Source organism: Oryzias latipes, chromosome 15 (genome assembly GCF_002234675.1).
Source record: "Oryzias latipes chromosome 15, ASM223467v1".
Lineage (NCBI taxonomy): Eukaryota > Metazoa > Chordata > Actinopteri > Beloniformes > Adrianichthyidae > Oryzias > Oryzias latipes.
The window spans coordinates 12,327,984-12,345,354 of NC_019873.2; the positions used below are offsets into that span (position 1 = coordinate 12,327,984).

Below are 17,371 nucleotides of genomic sequence, written 5' to 3' on the forward strand. Positions count from 1 at the left end.
CTGCCCCTGTTTATCAGGGTGTGGTGAACCTGGGTTAACCATCTGTGAAGACAGGTTAAAAAGTAAATTCTATAGATACAAGATCATTTTTAAGAAAAGAAAAAATCAATGGACTAATATTTTAAATTTCAAAGATGAACTGAACTGTAACATTTTCTGTTTCGTCAGAGTTTAAGCAAATACACTCCGCCTCCCACACACGCACGCACGCACACTCTTCTGCAGAAAATCCGATACATAAAAATGTCCAAGGTTTTGCAATACTCATGACAGTCAAAATCATAGATTAAAAAAGGAAAGAAATATAAAAACTCAACTGAGGAAAGCAGCAGACGCTGTGCTGTTCATCACCACATCTGTTATAATCCGGGTTTTAACAGAAACCTAAATTTTCAAAGTTATAAACTCTCTACAAACATTTGCAAAGACTCTTAGTTTGTCTAACAGACAATAAAGTTATGTTGCTTTTTAGAAACACAACAAAGATAAAAGAAAATGTGAAAACAACAATTTATTGTTTTGATTAAGTTATAATCCTGTATAAAGTCCTAAAATTTGAGGCTTTACATTTAACATCAACTTTCAGCCCTTAAAGTGAAACAACAAAAATCATATTTTATGACAATATGAAATCCAAACAAATATTTATATTTCAACTCAGAATCTCAGATTGATGTGTTAACGTAACTAGGGTATGTCAACACATACACTCAGCGATTTATCTGCAAAAAAAAAGTTGGCTCTTGTTTTAAAAAAACAAAAATGTTTGAATCAGCACCATTCATTCAACAAACAGTTAAGACCTGCAGTTTCAGTGAAACGGCTATAATCCAACATCACACATGAAGGACTCAATGGCAAAAATAAAAAAAGACTTGTACTTAACAACAATTCCAAGATTCTGACAGAAACACACTAATCTTAGCAAAAAACATAGATACAGGCATGACATCTGCCTATGATGCTGAACAAACGTAGACCCAAAAACTACAAAAAAGCTGGACCAAGCTCAACCCCCTGTAAGACACCACAACAAAATAATCATATTCTATCTGACTACGGAAAAAGTGGCCAACGACAATAGAGAGTAAAAACAAAACAAAAAAAACCTGCCAGATTTATAAAACACCCACTGCTCTTTTGGGAAGTAGTGTGTCTCTGTCATGATGTCACTAATCTATCTTTTACAATCACATTTAAAGGATTCTGTCTCTTAAAAGCTTTAAAATGTGATTAAAACAGCCATTTTCAATTTGTTTTACACAACCATATTAAAGTGTCTTCTTCAAGTAATAATTAGTCAAGTAAGAATTGTTATTTATTTGTATTATCACTTTATAGATTATAATCATAGAATGTTCTGAAGACCCACTCTGATAAAAATAATGTTTTTGGTGTTTTTAACATGTTCTTGTGGCATTTTTCTCATGACGGAGGACATAAATAGATCCAAGTACTTAATTTCCCTGGTCTGAGCTCGTATGTGGCTCAAAACTGAACATCTGGATGATTCCAATATTGCTCCTCATTTTTGTTGCACAAGTTTAAGGGAGATTGTGTAAACAGATGAATGACGGGAAGCACAGACAAGCTTACTAGTCTGCACCAAAAGCCGATGAAGTACTGCCGCTCAGCAGAAACTATGTCCTAAAAAACAACAAAGGTTGTTTTTTGATTGGCTTAAAACGGCATATTTATAATTAAAAGACCACTAGGAACACTTTTACAATAGAGTCAATGATGATTGGACTTTTAAAAAAAACTGAACTGAAGGAGCATACGTCAAGCTTTTAGGACAGAAACTGCTCTGATCTAAGAACCAACTAGTTTCAGTTAAAAAAGAAAGCTAATCGTGGTTCAGTTGGGTTAGGATTTTACTCCAACACAAAACTAATTGCTCAAAACTGCACATTATTTCACTGATTAGGCAATCAGTTTGATAGGATGAAATAATCAAACATATTAAAGACCATCACATAAAATAAAGATGACTTTAAATGGAAAATAAACAGGTCTGAACCAAGAACAGCCCCTGAGGACAAGAGGGAGCCGTTCTGTCTGAAACCCTAAACCACAGAAATCAATCAACTTAAAATCAATTTTAAAAGGTATAGGCCAGATTTGTCTGGAGATTAAAAAAACCTGAACAATCCAGGTATTAAGAAGGCAACAAACATAACGACCAAAACATGTTGACAATAAGAAAAAAAAAAAAAGTTTTACTTCAACAATACTGGTCCCAAGTATGGCAAAAAAGAAAGCCCCGAGTGGAATACATTCGAGGTTTTTCCAAAAATGTCAACAAACTCAACGAAGGCTTAACCAGGAAAGTTTGCGAATTTTCGCTAAACTGAATGTGGGGTTTTGGAGTTTGGAGAAACATTGCACTAACACCAAAACATAATTAAAAAAAAAAAAAACAATCAGAGTTTGTGTTCCGGGGCTGATGCTGGAGGCTAAATATGTTTGGCAGTCTCCGACACAAACACACAACAAGCTACAAAACGAGCGCGCCACAGGTGGCTCCGGGTAGCGCGTGCACGAGAAGCAATAATTTCAGGTAAACAGAGAAAACCAGCAGAAACTAGACCTTCTCTCTGCGTGTTATAGCCCCACATGCTAACGAGAAACTTAGCTCAACTTTCTCTAACTTTCACACATAGTTGACTACAGACAAACGAACTCACGGACAAACGGGCAAAATTGATCAAAATTATCGGTAACACGTTTTTTCTAACCGTAAAAACTGTTTTATTACAAATAAGTGATATTTGCGGAGTTAGCTAACCGAGGAATGCGGCTAACAAGCGACATCTCGGTGAACAAACTGCGGCAAAGATGATCCAGATAAACTCTCCCGCAGATTTTATTCACTTATCTGGGATCAACAATGCCTGCTTACATACTGATGGGCTTCATCATAGCCTCTTTTCTGCAAAACATTTAATAATCTCGCCGAAGCTCAACAACTGGGAACTTTTTCGACAGCGTTGCCAACAGGATACGACTATTTCCTGGCGCCAAACCACTCACGAAATCTGTTCATTTTATTTGAATTTTTTTTTTCAGTATCACAAACAACTGACAATATATCCCAATGCCGAACTTATAATCTAATAACTACTTCATAAAATAATGTATAAATACCAAGTTTACATTTATTTTCTTCCAGGCTCTATTCGCTATGTGATTCAGCACATAGACGGAGCTGAAAAGTCCAACTACAGGGAGTGAAGTTCGGGGTTTTGTTGGATCTTATCCGCCTTACCTTATCCTCCTGGGTGCCTTATTTACTCCTTGGGACGCATCTCGTTTTCCAGCACAAATCTGTTGTTTAAATCCTAACTCTGAATAGTATTCCGGGATACAGATACGTATTTTCCAGCGGTTTTGCCGTTCTCTCCATGCGCCTCAGTACTCGCTCCTTCTGCGGTTTTCTCTGTTTGACGGCGAGGACAGTGAATCCCAAACCTGTTCGAAGATCGTCTGTGAGCAACGAGACTACTCACTCTAACGTCAAATGAGACAGTCAAACTTCCGGATGAGCCTTTCCAGTTACCTGACTTTTTAATTAGTAAATAATTTAATACAGATTTACATCTGAATAAATCTCTATTATTGATGTTTTTTATCATAAATCTATACTGCCAACATACAGTAAGCGTTTCTTTTTGTGCGCCACATTTATATTCAATTCTATAGTTTACGTTGTTTCATTGCGTTTCCCATGGATGCAGTTCATGTGACTTTTTTGTCTATTAGAAATTTGAGGATAATAACTATTTATAACATCCTGTATTTAAATTACCACACGCTAAAATCATGTTTGAATGTATCTATTCTTTGTGCCTTCTTCTTTTAAAAACTGAAAAAGGTAATAAAGTCTCCGTCTAACCTCCCGGTTGAGTTGATATTACTGTCAGAGTGAGAACTCTTGCCTAATTTCTTTCATCTGTTTTTGCAATCACTACTCTGTCCTGGCTTTTACTTTGAAATTCTGACTTAAGCTTAGTCTGCCTCCATCTAGTGGCTAGTAGCGAAACAACAGGTCTGCAAAAAAAAGAAAAAAATTAAAGGGAAGAGTAAATACTTTTTGAAAAGAGTTTGGTCACAGATAAGAACATAGACGCTGGATTGGTATTATATATATATATATATATATATATATATATATATATATATATATATATATATATATATATATATATATATATATATATATATATATATATATATATTTTTTTTTAAACATTTTAAATGTTCAAAATATTGATGCTCGAAAAAGCAACATTATTTTATGGAATTTAGTAAATGTAAAATTTGAAGTGAATTAGTTTATAAAGCTGCTAAAAACCCAAGTGTTTTTCTTGATTTCAAGCTGTGAAATAATGAAGAACAGGACAAATGCAGATGTTTTTTATGATGTAAGTGCTCGCTTTATTCAGACTGCAATGCTGTAATTCTCCTTGTAAACCTGTCAAACAGTAAAGCAGCATTTCAGAGTGATAGCAGGTTCATCCCAGCCTTCCTGCTGCTCATCACAGTTTCTAACCATTCTTTACAGTAATATTCTGCGTATGTGTCTGGAGGGCGGGGTCAGAGCTTTTTTTTTTTACATCCCAACATGCTGCAACAAACTGCTCTGCATGCACATTCACACTGTCTGACATAAACTGTATAAAAGGAGACAGGGTAAAAACTGGTCTGAACAGAGCAGAAATCGTGACACGCAGAGTTTAGACTGACATCCGGCATTATAAAAACTCCCACAGATGAAACCCTTTCAGTTGATCTGAAGGTAGGTCACACTAAAGCTCAGGATGCTCCAAAGGCGATGCTCTAAACAGCATTTTGTTGCAATTCCCCTTATAGTCACTAGATGCTGCTAAATCTCTTATTTGACCACAGTTCTTGAAACCAGCAGCTTGGAGACTGAATTGAAAATGTCAACATTTCCTGGGCTTTGACGATTTGTCAGTTTGTCTGTCTTTCCAGACTGTAAAGAATTTCCCTTTTAGTCTGATGAAACACGTTTTTCAGATATATCGAGTTTTAGCTGCGTGTTTGCAGAGTGGCACGGTTCAGTTCAGGTCAGAATGATCATGTTTGGGTTTGCTGCTTTGTCTGTTAGCCAGAGTCAGAGTTCATCCAGTATGTCAGACTTTAATCAGAAAGTATCTGAAAATACCTCAAACTTCAAATCCAGATTATTATTTTTTGACGGCACAACTTTGGGTTAGAAAGAAGCTCCTCCTCCAGAAGGAGGAGCTAAAGTACCTGCTCTGCTGTCAGTGATGAAAGATGGAGTTTGAGATCCACAGAAGGATCGGTGCAGCTGCTGAAATGTGGAACTTGTTCTGATGCACTGCAGAAAGATCCGAGTCTGAAGACAAAGATCTCAGTTTACCGCTACATCCATGCCCCCACCTCTGATCATGAGCCTTGGGTGCAGATGAGCTGTTAAGATTACGGATAAAAGCGCCAAAAATAAGCTTCTTTCAGGAGGGGCTCGGGTCTCCTATGAGGAAGGAGGTGAGGTTTAGACATCCAGGAGGAATTCATAATAGATCAGCTGAAGAAGTTTGGACTTCTGGAAATGACACCCAGACACCTTCACAGTGAGGCTTTAAGGATGTGTTCAACCAGGAGGGAGCCCCGCAGGAGACCTACAGCACTGGAGAAATGAGATCTCTGCAGGTCTGGAGAACAATCTGGTATCCTCCTGTAGGAGGTGGCAGACAGAGGTCTGCTGAGACTGCCGTCCCAGTGACTTGAACTCTGGCAAATGGAACAGACTGGAAGGATGGATGTAGAATTACGACGTTATTCAAGAAAACACCAAAGTCTGCACAAGGCAGAGAAACGTAGAGCTCATTGTTCTGCTACGACTCATCTCAAAGCTATAAAATGCTGCTTAAAAAACAGGAAGCAAATGTGTTTAAACACATCCAAAACGATCTTCTCCAAGAATACAAAACAAAGTTAAAGTTACTGTTTTTTCTCATCAAAATAACTCAGTCGCGTTAAAGGCTAATATTGCAGGAACATTTGAGTTTGAACATTTCTGCAGTTACGTAAGGAGACGGGGGGATCACACTGTAAATGCCTGACCCAGGATGTTTCAGGACTTTACAGTGTGCTTACAAAACGAAGAAAAAGATCAACACCCAAACACACACTGTGATGCTAAACAAACACACCTGAAGGAAGGCAGCGGTGAACAAGCATCCATCTTCAAATCCTGTCAGAAGAGCAACAGAAATCTAACTAAAGGATATCTGGACCAGAGTCAAACCTGGACCGGGACCACACTTGGACAAGGGTGCAGACCTGGAGAGGAGTCAGACCTGGACTAGGCTGCTGGACTGCAGCTCAAAGAAGGCGATACCAGAGCTAAGGCTTGACAGATGAATGTACATATCTTTAATTCCTGCAGTTTACGTGACAGTTTTGAAGCCAACCTTGACAGCAATACAACATCATTCTGAGATGAAAAAAAATCACTCAAAGGATCGAGACTAGTCAAAGAGGCACACGATCAGCTTGATTGTACGGAGTCTCCAGAGCGCTTCTGGAATCTTCAGGGTTCAATTAGGATCTGTTTCATATTGTTGCAGAAGACTTGATTAAATAAAAATTACAATAAAAATATCAATTAAAATGTAAATATTTTACAAACCAATATTTTCCAAAAACTTAAATTATAATTCTAAGTATAAATGAGCTGTGAATGGAGTTTTCCTGAGTCGGAGTGGATCTTCTATCATAACAAATCATAATTAAACACCTAAAAAGTCTACAAGAAAGTATTTCTGCACTCTGCAGACTCCATACAGAGATGTGGGCTAACAGCACATCTTCACTCAGAGTTTCTTGTAGAAAACATAAAAAAGAGGAACTACAGTACAGCCGGTTTGGCGGGGGTCAGATGTTCCCATTCAGGAGCATATTCATCAGGCAGCATAGTTTCTTTTCAGTGTAATTGCAAATAACTAGTGTGCTTGCAAACACGGGGTGTTATAGCGTCGCCTTGCCGCTGCGACCACATCAGAGGCAGGTGCGTATGCCTACACATTGATGGCGTGGGCATGCTTCTTGCACAGAGGTTTGTCTTTCTTTGAGTAGAAGGGATGACCCTCGAGGTTGACGTGACAGACCTGCAGGCAGAGTGACATGTCAGACTCTCACAGTTAAGCTACATTCACACCGCCCTCTGCAATGTGCGTCCAATGAAAAGTCTATGTAAATCCGTGTCAATGTCCATTTCAGGCTTCCGTGTTCAAAACTCTCATGTACACGCGTAGCTATGCAAGTTTTTACGACCCTTTTTGGGGTTTACGTACAAAACCCATAGCCATTGAACTGCCAGTTAAACCAGGTTGAACTTTGACTCGTCAGGGACTCGGATTTGGTAATGATGTATGGAGGTGACTAAACTCACCAAACTCTGAGAGTAGCTGGTTTATCTGGTGAACACGGTGACCCTGACAATGTCTGCGTTTGTTTTTCAAATAAAGATAAACCAATGCCACTCTCCTGACATGATGGTAATCCAAATCCTCCATTGCAAGGACGAGCAATGAACCGAAGCATTTTGGATTTGTGTCCAATTCGTGAGATCTGCACTGGTTCAACATTTCATACTAAGCCTCTTTTAAATGTAGATGGCGGACATGCGCTAGTAAATAGTAGTAAAGAAAAAGAAAAAAAGAAGCCCCTCTGTGCTTGTCCAGTGTGAACACCACAAGCTAAATGCACATTCATGAACGCGCACCATATGCCCGGTGTGAATGTAGCAACAAAGTGTCTCTGAAAGAAGATGTTTATGTGTCTTACCGCACAGACGAAGCAGGTGTCGTGCCAGGTGTGGCCCAGAGCTTCGATGAACTTATCGCCAGCTTCCACTGGGAAGTCGCAGCCATGACACTTTGTGCTAAAGAGTGCGATGTAATCTGAGCAAAAAGCATAAAGACACTTGAGCAAAGCTGCAACTAAACCAGATCACACCGGTCCCTTACTATCACAAAGTTTAGCACCTACCACTTCAACTGGTGAAGTGTTGAAAGGGTGGTCAGAATGATGAGACTGAATTGATCTGAATTCAGAAGGCATCAACTTAACTCAAACTAATCAACCGAAGTGACAGAGAAGAAGTTTCTTGAGATATTAACAAAATACAAGAGAATTGTGTCGACTTGACTCTACAGGGCCGTTGCGTTGCTTTCATGATTTGGAGGAAAAGCAGATGATGTGATTTTTTGGGAGCTCCAAAGTCTAAACTCTGTCAATTATTAGAACCATACGATCCATCAAAAGCATCCTAGCTCATCCATTCTACATGAATGTTGCTGACGGTAGGTTCATAGGCACAAAAGATATAATTGAGGTTTATTGAGAAACACAATAGCATGATCAAGAAGGGGCAACATTTACAGACCTTCTCCCTATGGCTAAATGGATGACTGCACATTGTGGTTTGGAGATCCTTGCTCAGACTTTTACCCTGTTCTTCTGGATAAATTAGACACCAGTCCAAGAACTACAGATGTGAGTTTATCCTTTAGTGATCAAATTGGTTGTGTTAAGTTTAAGGTGAAACTTTCCAAACCTTTCTCGCAGTACGGCTCTCCGTCCTCCATGTGGAAAAGACTGTTTCCAAAGGGTTTGCCACAAGCTGCGCACACGAAGCATGTAGTGTGCCACGTCTGCCGCAGGGCATGCATCACCTCCTGCAACCCAAAGCAGAGTAATTATTTCAATAAAAACGGTATGCAGCAGATTAAAAAAATGTTTGAATGTGGGTATGTAAAGACAGGAACTCCCCATTAAACTCTTATTGAAACGAGAAACACTTTCCAGGCGTTTTTGCCATTACAAAAGAGTTATTGTTTGTCAGCTAATGAAAGAGCTACTGTTTGTCATGACCTCCCTGGCAGATCCTGCAGACATGACCATCTGTATTTGAAGCAGAGGAGATGGCTCAGAAGTGAGTCTATGCTTTTGCAGATGATGCAGTGTTGTTGGCTTCATTAAGCTGGGATTCCTATCAGGTAGAAGATTAAGGATGGGAAAGCTAATTCAAAAGTTAGCACATTTGGGATTAGAGCAATAGTCCTCTTTTAGTCAGGACTATTATGAAAATTTCACTGCCCTATATACCCCATGGTCAAAGCATTGTAGGAATCCAACAACAATGGAGTCAATAATAGTAGTATTGTCAGATGTGAGTTTTTTCTAGCTTTTTAGTTTGTCATTGACCAATCACCCAACAGCTGTCTCCCGACGGGCAGAGCAAAAGTTTGGTGAAGGTAGTGTGGCACCAGAATTATGAATTTGTTTAAAGAAGTTGCAAAAACTCCAAGATTTGGGCTGCAGAAAAACAAATCCCACCAGATGATGTCTTACCTGTCCATGCAAGACAAACCTCTTAATTCTTCTCATGCATGGATCAGTCTTGGAGGGCTTATAATGTAGGAGTTTAATTAAATGACTGTAAAATTATGAACATGAAGGGCAAAAGAAAAACTGTTGTTTTTCGGAATGGTCTATGTTCCAACTCTGCCCTCTCATTAGTGAAAACCAGAAACAATCCATCCTGGAGCCAACCCAGCTACTAGTGAGCGAAGGCCGGATAGACCCTGAACAGTCTGTTGCAGTGACCAAAACATAAATAGTCTGTTGCAGTGACCGAAATCTAAATCATAATTTGAATATAGTAACACTAAATTGATTTGTGGAAAATATAGTCAGTTGACTAAATTACAAATGAACAGCTTAAGAGATGACTACTGTTGCCTAAAAGATGAATGGATGGAAATATGGATGGATGTGGAGATTGGTCCTTGTCTTGTAACATGATACAGAATTTTTACAATTAGTTTGTTTGTATGATATAAACACCACATGAACCAAAGACATGCTTTTAGATATTAAACATACTATTCAGCCTGAAAAATACTTTTTAAACCAGCTATTTAAATTTTCTTAGAAGACATGGCATCAACCCATGGAAATTTTGGAATGTAAGATTAAAAAGTACAAATAAAAACAAGAATTTTTGGGCAGGTTAGGCCGTAGATGAGTTTTTAAAGCGCGTGTAAACACCCCTCGAGACACTAATTCATTGATGTCAGTGCTGGGAGGTGACTGACAAAAGGGGCTGGGGCTCCTTACCCCCATGATTTTGGTGTTGCAGCGGGCACAAGTTGGTGCGAAGAACTCCTCGTAACAGTTCTCACAGTAAACATTGTTCTGCTCCTCCACAAAGCTCACGTCTGCCAGAGACACATGGCAATAGTGGCAGTTAAACTCCTCAGGATGCCAGGACCGGCCGAGGGCCACAAGGAAGGGGCCCCTGTGAAAGACAATCATTTGGTCAGACTTTTTAACACATTCTTGTCTTAACTCTTTAACTACCCAACCAAGATAAAATCAATTTAAAAAAATGTTCTTTCTGCTGCTTATTGCCTTTAGGGAGTTACACACACACAATACGTTTTAAAATATATTTTCTAAATGTACTTTACTGTTTGGTTGAGCAGGTAGTTAAAGAATTTAAAGATAACTGCATTTTTACACTGACCACCATCCCAGCTGAGATTTGTAATTGTGGTATAGCCATTTGCAATATCATTGTACATCATTATTTTTGTAATTTAAGGTAAAACCTGAAAACTTTTCACATGTATTGGCTGCTCTATATTTGGTCAGTTATTTTAGGACATCTATTTAAATCGTATATTTTGTTCTATCAACTGCTGTAAGTGAACATTTTGGTTCAAAAAGTCACCTGATGACGCTGTTGCATGCGCCACACAATGGCGTACGGCTGCTTGCTGCAAACCTCTCCGCCCTCTGGGCCACACCTCTCGCCACAGGAGGAAAAGGGGCGGGGGTGGGAGTCATGGGGGCCGGGCTGGGAGCTGCAGGCCCCACAGGGGAAGGGTTGGAAATGTATGCTGGTGGGGGAGGAGCACCCTGCGGCAGCGGCTGAACCTTCATGGTGGTGGTGGTAGTTTTGCTGGCTTCAAACTTTTCAGCAAAGTTGGTGTCAGTCACCCATGGGGGTCTGTTGGAGGTAGTAGGGGCTGGAGCAGGTGGAGGGGGGGCTGGGGCTGCAGCTGAAGGGTGGGGTTGGGGCGGCAGTTGAGCTGGAGCTGAGATTAAAAGAGTACACTTGAGTACAACATCCTACAGAAAATCCTTGAGATTTTGTTGGAGTTTTGGGAATCTGACCATTTAAACCCTGTAAATTAAAGCCAGAGGCTCACCAGGCTGGGAGGGGTAGATGCATGCAGTGCTGACAACCTTTGGGGCACCAGACCCAACAGGGATCTGAATGGAACTCTGCTGTGTGGGCGGGGCTTGATGTTGGGGTGACTGCTGATACTGCTGGGGAACTGGCTGGTACTGCTGTGGTACTGGCTGGTACTGCTGGGGTACTTGCTGGTACTGCTGAGGCATTTGCTGGTATTGCTGAGGGGGCGGAGCCTGTAGAGGCTGATGCATAGTTGGTGGTGGGCCATACTGGCTGCAGAGGGACAGAAACATAACTTGTTAATAATTGGATTGTTCTGTGCATCATTTCCCTTGATTGCGATCGCTCTGAATATCCAGATCCTTCAGACCACTCAGATTTAAATTTAGGAGATCCCATCTTCATTTTGACAAAAGGGCGTTTGAATTTTGAAGCAACTCATGCACTAGTCAACCCAGTCTATGGACAACATTTACAGAGAAGTTTCCATTAGAAAATGGACCCAAGTCCAATAGTTTACATTAGGTTTCAAAATAGAAAAAACAAAAAGGTGCCCTCCCATCACCATGATAACCAAATGTGATAGAAGCTAACAATGAAAATTTACTATTTGATGAGACTAATTTGCTCTAAAGGTATTTTAGTCTGTCTGCTTCTCATAGCTCTTGTTATTTTTTACCAGATGCACCTAATCTGAGAGTGCTCTTTTAGAATGGAATGAATAGTGTGATGTTGGAGGCTGTTTAATTACTATACAAACAAAACATTGGTTTGGTTTGCTCATCAGTAAGATATACTTATTTCTGGTCTTAACAGACTCCACCATGGTTATCACTGGTGCTATTTGGGGGAAGGACACATCTTGTAGAGATACTTGGATGAATCAATTAAGAATTTGAACTGACTGGTGTTTTTGGGTTGATCAGGGGTCAAACTGACCCCAGCTTGTGTCCCAACAGCATTTGCACACAGATTGGCCATCCAGATCTACAGCTACTTTGAGTATTTCTCTGCAGATTCAGATGCAGATCTAAAATCAGGCCCATAAGAGCGACTACCATGTAAATCTTCAGTACTTAACTTCAAAATCTTTAATGCACATTTTCCAGTTTCTACTTCACCTTCAAAACTTTCATGGAAACAACTTTTCACAATTGCCATCTGGAGAAAGTGTTCGGCTCTGAGAGTCTTAGAATCCCATCTCTTCTGTGTTTGTAAATGGTGCGGTCCTCTTGACCATTTTTGGCTGGGGAGGCTGCTGGAATGAGAAACTAGCAAATTCAAGTCTGAGGCCTAAACTCTTATCCAAATCAGGGGGGAATGTCCTTTTTGATTTGGACTAAGTCCCTCTCCCAGGTGGGGGGCGGATTCTGTGTAATTTGCTCATGAGTCAAGTATGTGCTGCTGCAGGGTGTAAGATTGACTGGTAGATCAGTCCAATGTCTGCAGTGATGCAGACTTTATACCAGTTTGTTGCAGTAATGATAGCTTTGTCTAAAGGCAAACTCTCAGTTCAAGATCCATCTGCGATCCGCTTAACTCTGACCATGAGCTGTAGGTTATGAAAAACCGTTTACAGGCGGCAGAAAAAAGCTTCCTTTTGAGGATGGCTAGGGTCTTCCTTAGAAATAGGATGCGAAAGTCAAAAATCTAGAAGGAACTTGTTGTGAATTGACTCGTCCTCCACATTGAGGAGAGCAGCTGAGATGGTTTCAACATCTGGAGATGTGACAGGCCTACAGTAAACCTAGGACACACTTGAAAAACTAGGTGTCTTGACTTGCCTGGCGAAAGGTCCAGGCATCTTTATTGACACTTCTGCCCCTGGGACTCAAACTCGTGATAGAATAAAGATACTAGATAAAAATGTGTGTGGAAAAAAACTCAACCTTTCTTTTCGTTGTTGCTGTCAGGTGCTCAAATAGTCAAGCACACCAAACAAGTGAAGGTAAAATATGAGAATTTTAGTGAGCAAAAGGATACAACATACTCAGCGAAATCTAAAAGGAAAATAAAGATCAAAATGTCAAGATAACCCCATAAATGACGCATCAATCACAAAACATGACGGACCCAATGAGAGTATTTAACTTTTTACCCAGAACACATGAATGCAGCATGAAAGCAGACTGGAAAGCTTTGAGACGGAACAAACCTAACCCTCATAACTGAAACACTCAACAAACCATCCGGACAAACTTTAACTTCTGACGTGGGGCAAATAGTTGTACATGTTAGAATTTTATCAATTCTTATTATTATATGCAGTTTGTGAAGAACTAAAACAAATAGCCACATCTCAGCCCAAAGTGGACTACAGCTCAGCAAAAACTTCTTCCATATGATTTTCAGCTGTGACCACTTAGTGATGAGGAAAATATTAAATTATTGATATTGTAAAAAAAGTACATAACATCAGGGGGTTGGAACAAATTTCGGAAATGTTTCCCCAACACTCCAGATATTAAGCTGTGGACTATTTTCAGTGGTCCAATCCTCCAGAAACAGCAAGAGGGTTTATGAAACTAAAGATAGGGAGTGTTCCTGGTATTGATGTCAGTCAGCGCCACACTGAGCCTCTCTGATGGGTTGTTATTAGATTTTGAAAAACAGTGGAGCAAAATAAGCAGAAGCGCTGATCACGTAGAGATATAAATACATCTGCCCAATGACAAACTCATAGGAATAGCTAAAAAATACAATTGCAACCAATTCTACTTGAAAGCTTAAAATCCTACATTAGACCAGAAAACTGACAAATAAATGCTTGTAATGTTTTTTTTGACATAATAACCAAAAGATGCTTTGCATTATAAAGGCCAAATGAGAAGACTACATCCCATACATGATAAAATACTAATTTCAAAGAATATATTTAAAGATTACAGGTAGGAAAGCATTGGTGAGGTATAATTCTAAAGTCTTGCTGATGATGCTAATGAATTATGGCTTCAGGAACCATTTACATAAAGCTGTTTGATTCCAACCAGAGCTGGTGTCCTGGAATAGTTCCATTCATTTGGTGGCTGTGACAGCTCACCTGTACTTTTGATGTGCCTGAAAATAAGGGGTACCGGTTTACTAAAGTGTAATTACAGACCAACTAAACCAAACCAAAGTGCAACGATTAGCTTATGTGCTGCAAGTGCATTAATATGAAGGAACGTGAATTTAAGACGGGCTAAAAAAATTAAGATATGTAACCATAGCCTACAATAGTAATACTTTGTTTTTTGATATCATAATTTCATGCAAAATTATTTTATCAAAAATGATTATGATAGAAAGAAACAATAAATGAATGGTTTCATATTGAAAGGAATATCAGCTAACTATAGTTTGTGTAAAAGCAAATCAGATGATGAGTTCAGGGTTTCCAATTTTATTTAGCCCAAAAGCTGTTAAAACACAACCTGCTTGTTCAAAAAGTTTGAAAGGGTCCTATAAAGTAACAGATTTAACCCATTGCAGAATTTTAAAGACTTTCGTCTTTTGACCTGTTGTAAAAGCGTTCTCAGCAATATTTAATTATGATTACGCAGTTTTTAGCCAATATAAGAAAATGTGTTGTTTTCTACGTTGAAATCTGACTCCAAGTTGTGGGGGGGGCGTTGGTGCGGAACATCTCCCCTTCCCTGTTACTGAAAGCTTTCTGTTTACACTCTCTCCCACTAGCTTACAGCCCTTCACACCCCAAACCTAATATTACTGGTGCAACGAAAATGGTGAGCATTATTTGCACTTTCCAGCCGTAGAGCTTTGAACTAGATAACAGCTCAGTTGGAGAAATCAAAAACATACATGGATCTGTTTATCTACAGGAGGATGTATCAGAATGGAGCAGAGCAGGGAGCTTGTGACCCACCCAGTGTATTTTCTATGTCACAAATCTGATCGGCTTCTGATTTACAATGGTTTGAATGTAAAAATACTCAGAAATGCATTTTTAAGATTAATTTACTTTGACACAAAAAACATGCTACAATACACCAAAAATACAATTTTCATTGGAGTGGTTTTTTAAACCATTTGTTGGAGGACCACAATGATACAGCAGACAATGAAACGCCATGAGTTAAGATGTCTCTCTCAGCTGGTGCTATTTGCCCATCCAACAGAGGATATGCCGTCACTTTTACTGTGACTGACCTGAACTAAACTGTAACCTTCAGCCTGAGCGTTTCTGCTAAACTACCCCTGCACTCCTCTGCACTCCCAGGAGTCACCCTCAACTGAAAACCAGCAAGCTGTAAAATGGCATCACTAGCTGTTAAAACAATCATAAAACAATGTCAATCTGCTCAGCTAGGAAATTGTTTTAGCTTCCTGCTCTTCAGTTCATAGCCCGGTTTTGTTGGATTTCTGTTACAGAAAATTGAAACAGGAAAAACTGTTGCTGAATCTTTTTTAAACTGTTCTTTAAGGTACAGAAATATTTACCTGGAGACCAAATCTGGTTTTAATGCCTCCTTTTAAGGAAGAATTACAAAGAAGGAGCACACTTGTAAGAATGAGGCTCTCAGCTACGTACTGTGTACAATTTTTGCACACTCATCACACATCCTCTCATTTTCCTAACATTTTTCCTGCTTCTTTTAAATTATTCCAAAGTATTCATTGAATATAAATTTTCTTCTCTTGGGGTGACTGTTGGCATAAACAGATGAATTCAATGAATATTTTGGTGCAGGGTGGGAGTTTCTTCAGCATTTCCTCTGAAATGGCAGAAGAACAGACTGTGGAAGTGCGGCTCTTTGCTGCAAACCCAGAGAATCAATCAGAGCAGATGAATCTGTGATGAATTACAGCCAGCAGGGAAAAACCACACAGTCTCTTTATTGGCGGATAAAAGCTCGACCTCTGCTCCGATTGATTCCCATTGAGTCATTGGACGCCGAATAGAGTCTGACGAGGGGTGGAGGGGAGCTGGGGGTTGAGGGGGATCGATGGCGCCTAATGGAGGGATGATTAAATAAGTGCAGAGAGAATGGAAAGCTCCATCCATCAGTGGGGAGGCAGGCTGAAAGAGGAGGAGTTTACCAGTTTCTGCATCCTCTTACTCTGGTACATACATGTCTGATCAAGACCCAACCCATGACAACAATTTTCCACCATATGTCAGATGAGACGGCTCTGTGGTCATGTGAGTCGTCTGTTTGTTTGTAGCTCGTTTAAAGCAGCGTTTTAGCTCCCTGCTTGTTGCTATGCTGGTAGGATAGGACACAACTGAACTTCTATCTTTCTGAAAATGTGGGAACACACCCACTTAAACCCTTCAAGAGGAAACAATTAAAAAATCATCTGCCAGTAAAAAGGTCATTTGACAGAAAGTATAAGACAAGTTTCATAAAAATTCTATTCCAACACAGATTATTAACCACAAAGGTAAATACATTTGCAGTAACCAACTATAACTTTGTTTGTCATTCTTGTGAATTGGGTCATTATAGTGAAGAGAGACTGATCTGGTTTTGTAAGCCCCCTGGTGGTTACCTGGTGAATTGACCTGGCTCCACTTTGTTTACAAACCTGCATTAAGGAGGATGTCAAAGTGTTGCTACTTGGTTCCACATGAGTCTTCATTCATATTTTCCTCTCCTATAACTGAGCCCTGTAGTGTTCATTATAGGAAAAGGGTATTTCATAGCCACTAATACATCTGTTCTATTCTGTGTGATAAAGGATGCTGGTTTTCCTGATCATTATTTAATTTCATTTGATTTCATTGATCATTATTTCAAGATCACTATTTCTTTGAAGACATTCAGACTGAACTGAGACACAGATGACTCATGGACCCCTAAGACCTCCATGCTGCTGTTTCAACCCACATCTTTGTTACTGCTGGAAGAAAAGGCATACCACAATGTAGACACAGCTGTGCAAGTAGAGGAGACTAACAATACAAGATGTGTAAACCACAGAAAAGCAGGGGAAATAAAACGGACACAAATAATGCAAACACATAAAAATTAAAGTTCATTTTACACAAATACTCTGCAATTATAAAAACAAGAGGCAGAAAAAATAAATAAAAAAAGATGGAAGATTGAGATAAAAGCTGCAAACATTTTAGGGGGATGTTATTATCCAACAGTGCCTCTTGTTGGTCAT

The 17,371-nt window shown here is 39.5% G+C and overlaps 2 protein-coding genes across 8 annotated transcripts in view; both read right to left on the reverse strand.

Annotated features, from left to right (window-relative positions):
- The window catches only part of LOC101169384 (bone morphogenetic protein receptor type-1A), a 42,696-nt gene extending 39,216 nt beyond the window's left edge, over positions 1-3,480 (reverse strand). For 2 of the 3 annotated variants that reach the window (XM_011484200.3, XM_004077000.4), the window contains exon 1: positions 3,269-3,479. The gene's annotated coding sequence lies outside the window, so the exon portion shown is untranslated. Of the gene's footprint in view, positions 1-3,268 lie in introns of all 3 variants that reach the window. The other variant, XM_011484201.3, reaches the window with a different exon arrangement.
- A 931-nt stretch (positions 3,481-4,411) lies between these two features.
- LOC101165171 (LIM domain-binding protein 3) overlaps positions 4,412-17,371 on the reverse strand; it is a 40,904-nt gene continuing 27,944 nt past the window's right edge. For all 5 annotated transcript variants that reach the window (XM_023962956.1, XM_023962959.1, XM_023962955.1 and 2 more), the window contains 6 exons: positions 11,271-11,530; positions 10,790-11,156; positions 10,174-10,354; positions 8,609-8,729; positions 7,837-7,952; positions 4,412-7,157 (listed from right to left, as the gene is read on the reverse strand). In XM_023962956.1, coding sequence (XP_023818724.1) covers positions 7,068-7,157; positions 7,837-7,952; positions 8,609-8,729; positions 10,174-10,354; positions 10,790-11,156; positions 11,271-11,530 — 1,135 coding nt within the window. In that variant the 3' untranslated portion in view covers positions 4,412-7,067. The remainder of the gene's footprint in view (positions 7,158-7,836; positions 7,953-8,608; positions 8,730-10,173; positions 10,355-10,789; positions 11,157-11,270; positions 11,531-17,371) is intronic.